The sequence below is a fragment of the Dendropsophus ebraccatus genome, chromosome 1 (genome assembly GCF_027789765.1).
Source record: "Dendropsophus ebraccatus isolate aDenEbr1 chromosome 1, aDenEbr1.pat, whole genome shotgun sequence".
NCBI lineage: Eukaryota > Metazoa > Chordata > Amphibia > Anura > Hylidae > Dendropsophus > Dendropsophus ebraccatus.
Genome location: NC_091454.1, coordinates 76,118,606 through 76,133,535, shown reverse-complemented (window position 1 = coordinate 76,133,535; position 14,930 = coordinate 76,118,606). Strand labels below are relative to the sequence as shown.

The following is a 14,930-nucleotide window of genomic DNA, read 5'->3' as shown; positions in this document are numbered from 1 at the left end:
AGGGTCACTGTCACCAGTCGCAGTACACCCCAGTGGTGAAAAATTGCCAAGTAAAAGCATTTCTAAGAAGATTTTCTTGCTGTGTCCCTCCATAGTAATAATGTCCCCTGCTTTTTTCCCTATATAGTAATAATGCATCTGCTGTATCCACTATAGTAATATATTTCCCCCTCTCTGCCTGCAGTAACCCCCCCCCCACACACACACACACTACCCCCACCTAACCCATACACACACACTACCCCACCTAACCCATACACACACACTACCCCACCTGACCCACACACACACTACCCCACCTGACCCACACACACCCTACCCCACCTGACCCATACAAACACACACACACTACCCCACCTGACTCATACACACACACACACACACACTACCCCACCTGACTCATACACACACACACTACCCCACCTGACCCATACACACACACTACCCCACCTGACACATACACACACTACCCCACCTGACACATACACACACTACCCCACCTGACCCATACAAACACACACACACTACCCCACCTGACCCATACACACACACTACCCCACCTGACCCATACACACACACTACCCCACCTGACCCATACACACTACCCCACCTGACCCATACATACAAACACACACACACACTACCCCACCTGACTCATACACACACACTACCCCACCTGACCCATACACACACTACCCCACCTGACCCATACAAACACACACACACACACACACTACCCCACCTGACCCATACACACACACACTACCCCACCTGACCCACACACACACTACCCCACCTGACCCATACACACACACACACTACCCCACCTGACTCATACACACACACTACCCCACCTGACTCATACACACACACACACACACTACCCCACCTGACCCATACACACACACTACCCCACCTGACCCACACACATACTACCCCACCTGACACATACACACACACTACCCCACCTGGCTGACACCCCCCACCCCCCCACCCCACACACACACTACCTCATTTGGCGGCCATCCTCCACACATACACATTACCTCACCTAGCGGCCACCCCCATCTGGCCGCCATCAAAGGTGGTTTAATATCCCCTGCTGGTAGTCCCCCTGTGCATACATCATATACACCCCATATGCATACACACACACCCTAAACACACTGCACATACATCACATACTTACACACATACTATACATGCATACACCATATACATATATCATATACACTAACACTGTACATGCATACACTCTATACATCATATACACACATACACCATATACATACATCATATACACATACTGCACATATATCACATACACATACTGTACACATATGCATACACCATATGCACACACTGTACATGCATACACTTACTGCTCATATATCGTATACTGTACATGCATACACTTACTGCTTATATATCGTATACTGTACATGCATACACTTACTGCTCATATATCGTATACTGTACATGCATACACTTACTGCTCATATATCGTATACTGTACATGCATACACTTACTGCTCATATATCATATACTGTACATGCATACACTTACTGCTCATATATCATATACTGTACATGCATACACTTACTGCTCATATATCGTATACTGTACATGCATACACTTACTGCTCATATATCGTATACTGTACATGCATACACTTACTGCTCATATATCATATACTGTACATGCATACACTTACTGCTCATATATCATATACTGTACATGCATACACTTACTGCTCATATATCGTATACTGTACATGCATACACTTACTGCTCATATATCGTATACTGTACATGCATACACTTACTGCTCATATATCGTATACTGTACATGCATACACTTACTGCTCATATATCATATACTGTACATGCATACACTTACTGCTCATATATGATATACTGTACATGCATACACTTACTGCTCATATATGATATACTGTACATGCATACACTTACTGCTCATATATGATATACTGTACATGCATACACTTACTGCTCATATATCGTATACTGTACATGCATACACTTACTGCTCATATATCATATACTGTACATGCATACACTTACTGCTCATATATCATATACTGTACATGCATACACTTACTGTTACTGCTCATATATCGTATACTGTACATGCATACACTTACTGCTCATATATCATATACTGTACATGCATACACTTACTGCTCATATATCATATACTGTACAAGCATACACTTACTGCTCATATATCGTATACTGTACATGCATACACTTACTGCTCATATATCATATACTGTACATGCATACACTTACTGCTCATATATCATATACTGTACATGCATACACTTACTGCTCATATATCATATACTGTACATGCATACACTTACTGTTACTGCTCATATATCGTATACTGTACATGCATACACTTACTGCTCATATATCATATACTGTACATGCATACACTTACTGCTCATATATCATATACTGTACATGCATACACTTACTGCTCGTATATCATATACTGTACATGCATACACTTACTGTTACTGCTCATATATCGTATACTGTACATGCATACACTTACTGCTCATATATCGTATACTGTACATGCATACACTTACTGCTCATATATCATATACTGTACATGCATACACTTACTGCTCATATATCGTATACTGTACATGCATACACTTACTGCTCATATATCATATACTGTACATGCATTCATACATCCTTTACACGTTTACTACACACACTGTGCACCTTACATACATAAGCACACTTTACACACATACACTTGCACACTGCATAGAGACATCCACAGTTCTCATACACGGACAGGCAGGCAGGCACACACACTCACATAGACACTTACTTTTGTCCTCAGCTCCTGTCCAGCCTCCCTCTTCCTCACGGCCCCGGCTCTCCTGTGTCCTCCCGCCCCTCCCCCTCCTCCCGACAGCAGAGGAAAGCAGGAAACATATTATGTGGAGGGAGCAGGATCCCAGACTACAGCATGAGGCAGCCTACTGGGCCTCTCCAGGAGCAGGGGCCCCGCACTGGCTGTCATCTGACTGGGTAAGGTAAGAGCCCCATCAGATGACAGCTTGCACTCACTGACTGCTGCACATCCTGCTGCAGGGCCAGGACAGTCACATTCAGTGTACAGTGTGCCCGCACTGGCTGGCATCTGACTGGGTAAGTGCCTGAACCAGGGCCCAGTCAGATAACAGCTTGCACCGGCACACACTGACTCTGACTGCAGGGGACAGGAGTGCACTCACTCACTGACAGTCTATAGGAGATGCAGGGGGAGAAAACATTCGGGGCAGCAGGCATTTTATCCGGGGCAGGAGCCCCGGATAAAACTGCCTAGCGACGCCACTGGGTACTGGACACCCTCCAAACAGCAGTAGTGGACATCAGGCAGGTAAATATGCCTTTTTTTAAGCCAGTCTGATTCCTTTTAAAAATGAATCATCAGACAAAGGGATTGGACACTTTATAGTAAAATTGTCTTGTGTGTAGTATAAGTAAGTGTATTCATATTACTCACTGACAGCAGCTCCCCCTGTACCCCATAGGGATAAAATCAGACTCCCTCCAGGCTGGGCTGTCCTACTTTGTGTAAGTCTGTCCATAAGATGGCCAACATGGAGGAGCATGTGACCATGCCCCGCCCCCAGTGTCCACCACTGAGCCTGTATTTGCCAATGCAGAACACTAGGGGCGGAGCATGGTCACATGCTCCTCCATGTCGGCCATTTTATGGATCACAATGCAGGGTAGCACAGCCTGGAGGAAGGGTGTCTGATTTTAACTGTATGAGGCACACAGGGAGCTGTATAGGTAAGTGCTGTCAGTGCACTTAGTAATACTGTACACTGAACAATTTTACTATAAAGTGGCCAACCCCTTTAAGTAGTATGGAACCACAAAATACAATAACAGATTGTTTTATCTTATCGTTTTTATCAGCCTGCCTTGTAGACATGAGATGCTGAATTCACGAGTGGGGCAAGCTATCTTTTTCTAGGTTGGCTGGCCACATATCTGCAATTTCCTTCCCAATGTAAGTCAGATTGCATTTCCTTACGTAATGTACTCTTGGCAAGCATAAACTAGACTTCAGCACATACTAGACCAGTTTTTTTTTTTTTTTTAAAGATTCATTACCTACACTTCTCTTTGCTTAGTAAACTGTCTCATTTTTACTTTTCTATATAATAGTACCTCATAGATGTTGCCTCTACAAATGACCCCATCTCCAACATAGCTAGACTTGCAAGTACAGGTTCGTTCTGCTGGACCAGTATGATTGCATGTGGCATATTCACTACAACCACCATTTTTCTGAAAAACAAAGTATAGATTAATACATATGAGGACACATTTAAAATATTGTCACTGATAAATAATTCAGCGCTGCTGTATTTACCAAGTTCTTCTATCCTAACACTGAATAATATAAAGGTCAATATAATTGTCATAGATACAAGTACTGCCAAGAACTGTGGCAAAGGAGGAAGTGAAGAATATCTAACCAAAGGAAGGTTTCCTAATGCAGCATTTATATTATGATACCTCACATGTCTACACCATGGCCCCGTCTTGACAGATGAGATATACATAGTTTATTTTTAAGGGTCAATACACATATGAAGTTTGTGATGCAGTTTTTTGAACCAAATGAATGACTGGGTCCAAAAGGGAAAAGTGGAATGTATGAAGGAAATTCAGTGTTTGGCTCAGTAAAACCGCATAAAAAGGCACCAAAACCTGCACAAAAACTATTCGTACTCTATTTTTTTTTTTTTTACTTCACAAAGATGTCCATTTTTAGATATGGACTACTAATATGAGCAACTTTAGTAGCCTAATTTCTGATGGGGCAGAGTGCATCACTGCACTCTAACAATAATCTTTTAACTTTATCACCCTTCTGATGCCCCATGTGCCATGGCATCACTTTATTAATATTATTATTTACAGGATAGGTCAGATTTATAAAACCTTCTGTTGACAGCACCTGCACAATGTCAGTGCGACCTGTGGTGTATTGTAGTACAGCAAGTAATTTGGATCACATTTTACTCACAGCTGACTGCAACAACAAACTAGCATTCACAGAAAACCCACCCAGGGTTGTGAGGCTGTGGTCACGGCTGCCTATGGGTTGCAGTGTGACACCATTCACTTGTATGAACGAAGGGGTTGCACAATAGGGAGTGTGCAACATGGAGATTACTAGACCAGCAATTGCTGTGTACCCAGCCTTATACAGGATTGACAGACTAGGTGCCAAACAAGTAAATTAGTTCTGAAGCAAAATTTTTGTGAAAATGAGAGTTTAGAGCAGTTTGAGAACCAAGGTACCACTGTTAATGCTTTAAGTACTCCAAAAATTGCAAATAAATCAAGCAGAATACTTACAGTTATGCATGGGTTAATAGGACTGCACTTTTTACCATCTCCACTGTATCCTTGCAAACAGTTACAGACAGACTAGAGACAAAGTGCACAAATATGGTTGACATTAGACATAATTCCACTTAACTGAGAATTGTTTCAGTTATCTGCATGCTGGGTAACACATATTTGGTCTATATCAGTTATATTTCTTTTAAGGGTATGTTCACACTGAGAAAAACAAGTGGAATTCTGCAGCAGAGCCCCCGCCACGAGATCCAGCCTTCCTTGTTGTGTCCGCTGCTTTCCGCTCAAAAAACTGACAAGTCAATTCTTTTAGGGGAGAGCAGAGACGCGTGAGGCATCCCATTGACACACTGAGGCAGAAATTTCTGATGTTTTATGAAAAATATAAAAAAAAATCCTAACTAGAACTGTGTGAAAAGTTACTAACACAACAATTTAAAGAGGTATTGAAAGGCTATGGCTTCCCACAACATCTTTTTTAGCCATTCCAAAGTATGGTGCCTTATGCAAATATATCTGTTAAACACACACACACACACACATATATATATATATATATATATGCTGTGCCTATACTGCATCATACATGGATATCCGAAGACAGAACTGCATGTTTAATGCTCCAGGTTCCCTTTACCTGGAATATGTTAACATTGGATAGGCTCCCTATATCTTGGACAGTCATAGCACCTTCTATGATACCCTTGGATCTTCTATATACTGTAATGTACTACTGATAATACTATGATAAAAAATAGACAATTCTTGGCTACACTTTACCTTGTTTGGACCGGTTTTGGTGCACTCAGCTAATTGATCACAACCACCATTATTCACAACACATGGATCAATCTCTGTAGAAAAACAACCAGATAAACACTAATACTACACACAACAAATAATGTTTAAATGCTTTTAAGCTATTTTCATGCATATGTATAAAAAGAAAGAGCAAACAGCAGAGGCTGTAGAAGCAAAAGTAAGCAGCATTTTTAACATCTTGTTGCTGGAGCACTAGACTGCAATTCGAGTGGCAACTATTGATAAAGAAGCAGTATATTTTATACTGCCTTTACTTTAGGCATTAAAAATCTCCTTTAAAGGGGTTTCTAGTTCCTGAGGGGAAAAAACAACAGTCACCTCTGTTGCAACACACATACCCTGGTTGTCCTTCCATTCCTTTGTTTACAATCTGTCCGTTTCTGATGCCAGTAATAGAGCACATGACCACTGCAACTAATCCATGGCTTCAGTGGTAATCTGTCAATATTGTACATCATGGCTACCAGATTGTAAACAAAGACCAGCAGGAGACCACCAGAGTATCAGCACTGGATCTGTAAGATAATAAAATATATTGTATTCTTTTTTATGTGTGTCATTTTATAAAATTTTTGGTTATTTTTTTTCTCTGAAACTAGAAAACTTTGGATATATTTGGATATGGATCCAAAAAGAACAGATTAGTATGTTCCAATAAAAAAAAAAATACATACCCAGGCAAACTATGCCATCTCCAGTATAGCCTGCATTACAAACACAAATCCGGTTTCCGGGAGTTGTTTTCCGACATTCTGCATTTACTGAGCAACCCCCACTGTTCACTGCACAAGCATCAATAGCTGAAATGTATTACATAATAAATGACGTTACATGAATGGAGGTAGGTGAGGAATATATGTTAGTCATATATGTAGATATTACCTGTGCACACTGTGCCATTGCCTTCAAATCCAGAGGCACACTGACAGTAAGCAGTACCTTCTGCTTTAGTAAGACAGCTGAAGAAACAGATATAAATATGAGAGCTGTAGCAGATATGACCCCCAAGCAATGTCTTTGTATCCTTAGCTCTGGGTCTTGGAATAAGACCAAAAGTAATGATAACATACACCTGATACAATAAAACTACCATACTGACAATACTGTAGCACAGTTGCCAACAATCCCGGTTTTGCTGGGACTGTCCCAATTCTGAGGAGACAGCCCCGTCAAAACCATGTCCCGGGAAGCTTCGCCCGCCCCCTTCAAGCGCGAGTCATGTCACTCATGCAGAGCAGGGAGAGGAGTCCCTGGGAGAATAGAGGAACCATACTGGTGAGGTAAGTATACCTTTTTTTTGTTTAAAATATAGATGAAAGGACAAGAGGATGCTCAAGGGGGTACTGGTATGATGATGAAGGGACAGGAGAACGATTAAGGTGGAAGTAGTATGATGATGTAGGGGCAGGAGGATGAGAGGGGTAGTAGTATGATGATGGAGGGGGGAAGGAGGATAAGAGAGGTAGCACTATGATGATGAAAGGGCAGGAGGATAAAGGGGTAGTAGTATGATGATGGAAGGGCAGGAGGATGATGAAGGGGTAGTAATTTGATGGTGGAGGGGCAGAAGGATGAAGGGGGTAGTAGTATGATGATATGGGGTGCAGCTGCATCATATGGGTGCAAACTACCAGTATATACAGTCAGTCAGTAGAGTGCTATTTCTCAAGGTGCTCTGAGTGGGGTGTGTAATATACTGGGGACCTAATACTGGGGTGTGTAATGCTCCTTGTGTGTTGTTCTGACTGTAAATTCTAACTGGAAAATTTTGAACCCATACCCAATTTTGAGACCACACCCACAATAAGTCACGCCCCTTTTTAACACCTAAGTTTCCCTGGAAAAAAATTTAAATGTTGGCAGCTATGCTGTAAATAAATCCTATCCCCTGAGCTGTTCCTATTTGGATGGTACAATACCTATTTTCTTTGGTACGCACCAATCTGTGATTAAATAGGCAGCCTGCAGCTCTACTGAGAGCCAAATGTCACTTTATTATGCAAATTAGCAATTGTATGTTTCATTAATATGTATTTCTTTCATTTCTGAGTTGAAAGTGGCTCCCAAGAATATTTTAGAGTTAAAGATGGCAATATATAATTAGCAAACTCAGGCATTGGAGCTAATTTATGCCCAGACCAGGTTAAAAAGGACTTCCACAAACTTTCTGGTGCATACATGGTTGGAATAAAGTTATTAGACGTATACACTAAGTTTTAGGATATGGTCACATTTGTATTGGGGCTCTGTTAGGGGTGTTCTGTCACAGAATTTATTAATTTAGTAAGCAATATTACTTTCAGTACAAATGTTGCTATAAAAATCGAAAGAGACATAAACCTGACAGACCCCATTAAAGTCAATAGAATCTGCTGATCCATTGGTGTCTATTGTGCAAAGACAGTCTGTTTGTGGAGCAAACAGACTTTGACAGAGGCCTCAAATGGAGTTTCCTATGTAGATTAAACACAGCCTTAGGCCTTATTCCTAAATTCTGTGCACAGACTGCAAATACACTGTATGCTACGGAACGGGGTTTGGAATTCCAGTATCGTGCATTATTATACTGCCAGGAGCTCCAAACTCCATTCCACAGTACATTGGGGGAGATTTATCAAACATGGTGTAAAGTGAAACTGGCTCAGTTGCCCCTAGCAACCAATTACATCCCACCTTTCATTTTCCAATAGAGTCTGTGAGGAATGAAAAGTGGAATCTGATTGGTTGTAGTTTCCATCTAAGCAGCATAGCTGCCTTGGCTTTATCATATTAGTAATGTGACCTGAATCTGACAAAGATGATATGTAAACCAAGGGTTTTCATATTTTAACTGCTGTGTGTATAACTTTCATTCAGTCAGTTTCACAATAGGCAGGAAAGTACATACTTGGCACTGGTGTGGCAGATTTTGTTGCATTTATCTTCTGTGATAACTGAAAAATATAAAAAAGACAACAATTAAATATAACATGTTTTTTTTTAAAGTATTAAATATAGGGGTATTTTCATCAATAAATGCATTCTTACAATTTGCATTATACAGAGCTACAATCCAATAGGTAATTCTACTACTTTCATTCTCCCTATTGTACTCAGTATATTATCAGGTATGTAATTATATACTTTATCACTGGAAACAGTCAACAAATTTATTAACAGACAATCCTAACAGCTTTAGAACATATAGGGGGAGAGTTATCAAACATGGTGTAAAGTAAAACTGGCTCAGTTGCCCCTAGCAACCAATCAGATTCCACTTTTCATTCCTCATAGACTCTTTTGGAAAATAAAAGGTGGAATCTGATTGGTTGCTAGGGGCAACTGAGCCAGTTTCACTTTACACCATGTTTGATAAATCTTCCCCATAGTGTACTATTAATTATGTTCCTATGCTCTAGTAAAGAATCTCTTCTTGCATGCCCTGGAATTATATAGAGGTGTGCGGCCTTGATAAATTCACCCATTGTGTTTTCATTTACCCTGGGTTTGGCTTCAATAATCTGGCAAATCTATTAGGTAATCTGTGTGTGTAATAGGGTCTTTATATACTGGTGCCCAAAACTGTACACAGTATTCTATATGTGGTCTGACCAGTGATGTATAAAGAGAAAAACTATGTTCTCATCTTTCACATCTATACCTCTTTTGATGCATCCCATTTTTATATGAGCCTTGGCAGCCGCTGCCTGGCACATGTGAGAATGACAATACCAACAGGATTAGTTATGAACATATTTTCCTCTAAGGTAAGCAAAGAGGAATGTAAAGCAAGACAACATGACATAGTAAGAGTTAGAAGCCAGGGATCACATGGCAGCCAATTCCTCAAGACTTGTCAATGCAACTGCATGATAATTAATGGAGGAACAAAGATTGGATGCCCTGTTATTGAATAGAGGCATGCGGTCTTGATAAATCCACCCAATGTTTTTTAACCCTTTGAGGACCAGGCCCAAAATGACCCAGTGGACAGTGCAAATTTTGATCTTAGTGTTTTCGTTTTTCCCTCCCCCCCTTCTAAGAGCTCTAGCACTCTCAGTTTTCTATCTACAAGCCATGTAAGTGCTTGTTTGTTACAGGAATAGTTGTACTTTGTAATGGCGTCATTCATTCATTTTACCATAACATGTATGATGGAATTCCAAATATATTATTTATGAAGATATAAATAGGTGAAATCGTAAAAAAGAATGCAATATGGTAACGTTTGGGGGGTTCCTGTGTCTACGTAATGCACTATATGGTAACAGCGACATGATACAATTATTCTATAGGTCAGCCCGAACACAACCATATGCAGGTTTACACAGATTCTCTAATGTTATATATATTTTTTTTATTAAATCCTTTTTTTTGGCAATTAAATATTAATAAAATGGGCCTATTGTGACACTTATAACGGTTTTATTTTTTCACCTACGGGGCTTAATGGGGTGTCATTTTTCCCGCCATGATCTCTAGTTTTTATTAATACCATATTTGTGAAGATCGGACGTTTTGATCACTTTTTATTGATTTTTTTTAATATATAATGTAACATACAATCGGTAATCTGCGCACTTTTTCCCCTCTTTTCGTGTACGCCGTTCGCCGTTCGCAATGACGCTTGTTATATTTTAATAGATCGGACAATTACGCACGCTACGGTATATTATATGTTTATCTATTTATTTATTTTTATATGTTTTATTTATATTATGGGAAAGGGGGGTGATTTCAACTTCTATTGGGGGAGGGGTTTTGGGGTAGTGTAATAGTGTTTTGAACTTTTTTTTTTTTACACATTTGAAGTCCCTTTGGGGGACTTCTACATACAGTACTTTGATTTTTACACTGACCATTGCTATGCCATAGGCATAGCATTGATCAGTGTTATCGGCGATCTGCTCATTGAGCCTCAGTGCAGCAGATCGCCGATCGGACCGCACGGAGGCAGGTAAGAGACCTCCGGCGGTCCGTTTCAACGATCGGGACCCCCGCAGTCACACTGCGGGGGTCCCGATCGGTAAGTGACAGGGGACTCCCCCTGTCACTTGCACTTAAACGCCGCGGTCGCGCGTTTAAGGGGTTAATGACACGCGTTTAAGGGGTTAATGACACGCGATCGCTGCAGCGTGTCATTACCGGTGAGGTCCCGGCTGCTCACTGCAGCCGGCCCCCACCTCCTATGAAGCGCGCTCCGCTCCGGAGCGCGCTTCATAGCCGGAGAAACACCCAGGACGTAGGGTTACGTCATGGGTCGTCTGGGGACAGACTTCCATGACGTAACCCTACGTCCAGGGTTGTCTAGGGGTTAATTACCCCAAAATACATTCCAGATAGAGAGATGAATAGTTAGATAGATTACAAGAACATTTGGGAATTGTATATCAGTTGAGGTTGAGAGGCTATTGTTACAAAAACAAAACATTGCATTTATTCAACGTTATTAGTCTGGAGCCTGAAATACACAGGTATGTAGTGTGAGCTGCTATTCCTGTGCTGTAATATCTCTACAAAGGAACCACAGTAATGGAAGTTGGTCAGTCATAAAATTCTTGTCAGCAGCAAATCCTTGCCAACGTGCCAGTGTCTCTTTATTTAGCTCACAAGACTAAATGGATGGGTCTTAGAGAAGTTGACTGAAGAACTTGCCAAAATTCTGTTTGATCAGAGTGGAGTGGAAATGTTTCTTACTTTAGGGCCAAGATACTCATATAGTCACTGTTTCCTTGATTCATGAAAGCAATTGGGGAATATTGTGCCAGGTGTCTAATTCAGATTCAAGCACCATTCATCTTATGGTAACTATTTAAAGCACACACAGCAGTGGTGTTCCTCCTACCATACTTTAAGTTTTTCTGATGTGGTCTTTCAACCAAAGGCTACAAATTTAATTCAGTGAACTGCTTCCCCATATGGATCAAATGGGTCACCATGCATGGAGAGTATAGCTGGCTACACTCCTTCATAAGTTTTTGGCTGACAGTTGTCTCTCCCATTCACCCCATACACATTAATTTGTGAACTGGGCCAGTGTTGATGTGTTCTGAATGGGAGGAAAGGAGGTAAGCCACTACCAGACTCCTCACAACGAAAGGATCAAGCAGTTAAAATCTAACATGCCCCATTAATCTCTCCCCTAAACCTATCAGTTGAGGGAGAGTCAGAGATCCCCATACACATTAGACAGTTAGCTCGTCTAGTCAATAGGGAAATGTCTTATCTCCCGTCAGATGGACAATAACCAGCACATTGTCTATCTGAACCATTTAACTAAGTTTATCTTTATAGACATGTTTTGGTTATAACAAAAACTTTAAAAGTTTCTATCAAGGATTTGAAAAATCCAAATCTACCTTGGGGTGTGTGCCAAATACAGTGAAATCTTTTTAAAAGCCCATCTCTTTGAGAAGACCACCTTCTTACTCTTATTTGATGGTTTTTCAGTCCATTTTTTAGATTTTAGTACACATTTTCTTTAAAGTGTACTTGTGGTTATAACTTTCTAAGTATAAGTCTTTATAAGTCTAAAGATGTGAAATAAAGCAAGTTTGCAATTAACATTCATTATTTTTTTTAGTTATTATGCTATAACAAATCTATACTTACCAGAAATCCAGGTCCAAGCTTTTTAGTTTAGTGCTGGTTAAAAAAAAAGAGACTAAACACATGAAGTCTATCCCGTGACTCTCTGTACAGGTCAATGTGTCCATCAATCACAACGGCCTTCTCTGTGAGAAGGTAGATGACCTGGTATACACAGAACTTCCTGTATTTAGACTTTTTTTTTTTTTAAGTCAGAAAACAGGAAGTTCTGTGTTTTCCATAATAACTTAAAAAAATGTAAATTGCAAACTTGCTTTATTTCCCATCTACTGTTGGTTTAAGAGACACAGTGACACTTTAAGAAGATCACCCCTGTAGAAGATTGAGCAATCTTCACTGTATATATGGGAAATACTGATATATTACACAAATTACCTCCCCTCCAGATTAGCATATGCGTTTTTCTGGGGCATTGCCTAGCCTGTTGGATCCTCCATGCCGACTGGCAGTCTCCATAAGGTAAAAAACTACCCCCTGATAATTGACATGTTCGAACACAGCCAAGGACAAATTTCAATAAGTACTCCCATTCTCAGTTGATATACATAATACATGGCCTATACATCTTGAATATAATATTGTAGACCATTAGGTCACAAGGTTGACAGCTGAACTTACCTGTGTCACATTTAACACCTCTCCAGTTAATGTCACATTGACAAGTCCCATCTCCAGTAATTCCCTCGCTGCATTTTCCGTTGACACAAGTACATTCTAAACACAATAAGAAATTTCTCATTAGCATAAGTAGCAGTACAATATATAATCAGCACTTGTACAATACTGGGATTATTGCCTCTGCCATTTGGTTAAGACTAAACGGAATAAGCTAAACAGAACTGTTATTGAAATACATTTAGCTGAATGTCCCCTCAGTGCTGTGTTTGCCTCTGTGTTGTTCAATCCTGTCCTGCCCCCCTGGAAATCTGTACTGTGCCTAAGCAACATCTTAGTACGGATTCTCAGATACGTCCCTAGTCCTGCCCCCCTCCCTTCGTTCCTCCTCCTTTACTGGACTGCAACAACCTCTCCTCTCTGGTGGGCACTGCTGATGGCTGCTGTGTGGCTTACTGCTCCTCGTAAGTGTGGCTTATATATAGCTTCACCATATATAGCTTCAGATAGCTTCATCTATCGTCTTCTCTACATCCCTATCTACTGGTGGGACCTTTTTATTGTAATGATGTACAGATCAATTTACAGCAGCATTCGCCTTATCATCACAGACAGAGCAGAAAATTCCAGCTTTAGGATGAGTGGTGAGAATAGGAAGTGGAAGATGGACATATCCCTGTCTATGCTTATGTTTGGGGCAAACAAATGATTAGACTATGTCCTTATACATACTTTAATACATGTCCAGTATAAGGTCTACACACTATATTATACTGCTACTTGGAAGGGCCAGCACCAATCTTGATTTGGCTCTGAAAATACACTCTAGAGAGAGCGTCAGAAACACCTCCAACACCAAAATACACGGATCATGGGGCGCAGGTCCAACATAGAAATCACAGCCTCCTGTATAGCATGTCCCTTTTTCTGCTCTGCAGGAGGTGTCATTATCACCTGACACCTCCTGCAGAGCAGAAAAAGGGACATGCTATACAGGAGGCTGTGATTTCTATGTTGGACCTGCGCCCCATGATCCGTGTATTTTGGTGTTGGAGGTGTTTCTGTCGTTTGTTCCTTTGGATATCGGGAGTGGCTACGGTCCGTGATCTATATGTTTCAGAGTGTTGTGCCTCCATATTTGCACAACCACACCAGGTGAGGGTTGCCGTGCACCCCATACCCCTTCACATCTTGTCCTTCTGATCCTCGCTATGGAGCGCTGTCGCCCTTTGTTTTGTCTAGAGAGAGCGTGGAAGGAAGAGGGGCAGTGTTGGTCATGTATGAAGAAATGGCAAGTGCAACAAGTAACTAACTGGGGCTCCTATAGCTAAATGATTGTTTGGAAAAATAAGCATTCTGTGTGCCTCATGTCCTCTGTGTGCCACATGTGCTATCTATTCAAAATTCCCTAACTTAACAATGTAACATAAAAATTTGATTTCATGGTTATAAAATATGGCCACGTCTAA

General features: G+C 40.8%; 1 protein-coding gene across 1 annotated transcript in view; it reads right to left on the bottom strand.

The window, feature by feature from the left end:
* STAB2 (stabilin 2) overlaps positions 1-14,930 on the bottom strand; it is a 102,335-nt gene that overhangs the window by 31,287 nt on the left and 56,118 nt on the right. Inside the window, exons 39-45 of the mRNA XM_069973525.1 lie at positions 13,465-13,560; positions 9,146-9,191; positions 7,141-7,217; positions 6,933-7,058; positions 6,217-6,290; positions 5,434-5,505; positions 4,234-4,353 (exon numbers count right to left, since the gene is read on the bottom strand). Of these exons, the coding sequence (XP_069829626.1) occupies positions 4,234-4,353; positions 5,434-5,505; positions 6,217-6,290; positions 6,933-7,058; positions 7,141-7,217; positions 9,146-9,191; positions 13,465-13,560 (611 nt within the window). The remainder of the gene's footprint in view (positions 1-4,233; positions 4,354-5,433; positions 5,506-6,216; positions 6,291-6,932; positions 7,059-7,140; positions 7,218-9,145; positions 9,192-13,464; positions 13,561-14,930) is intronic.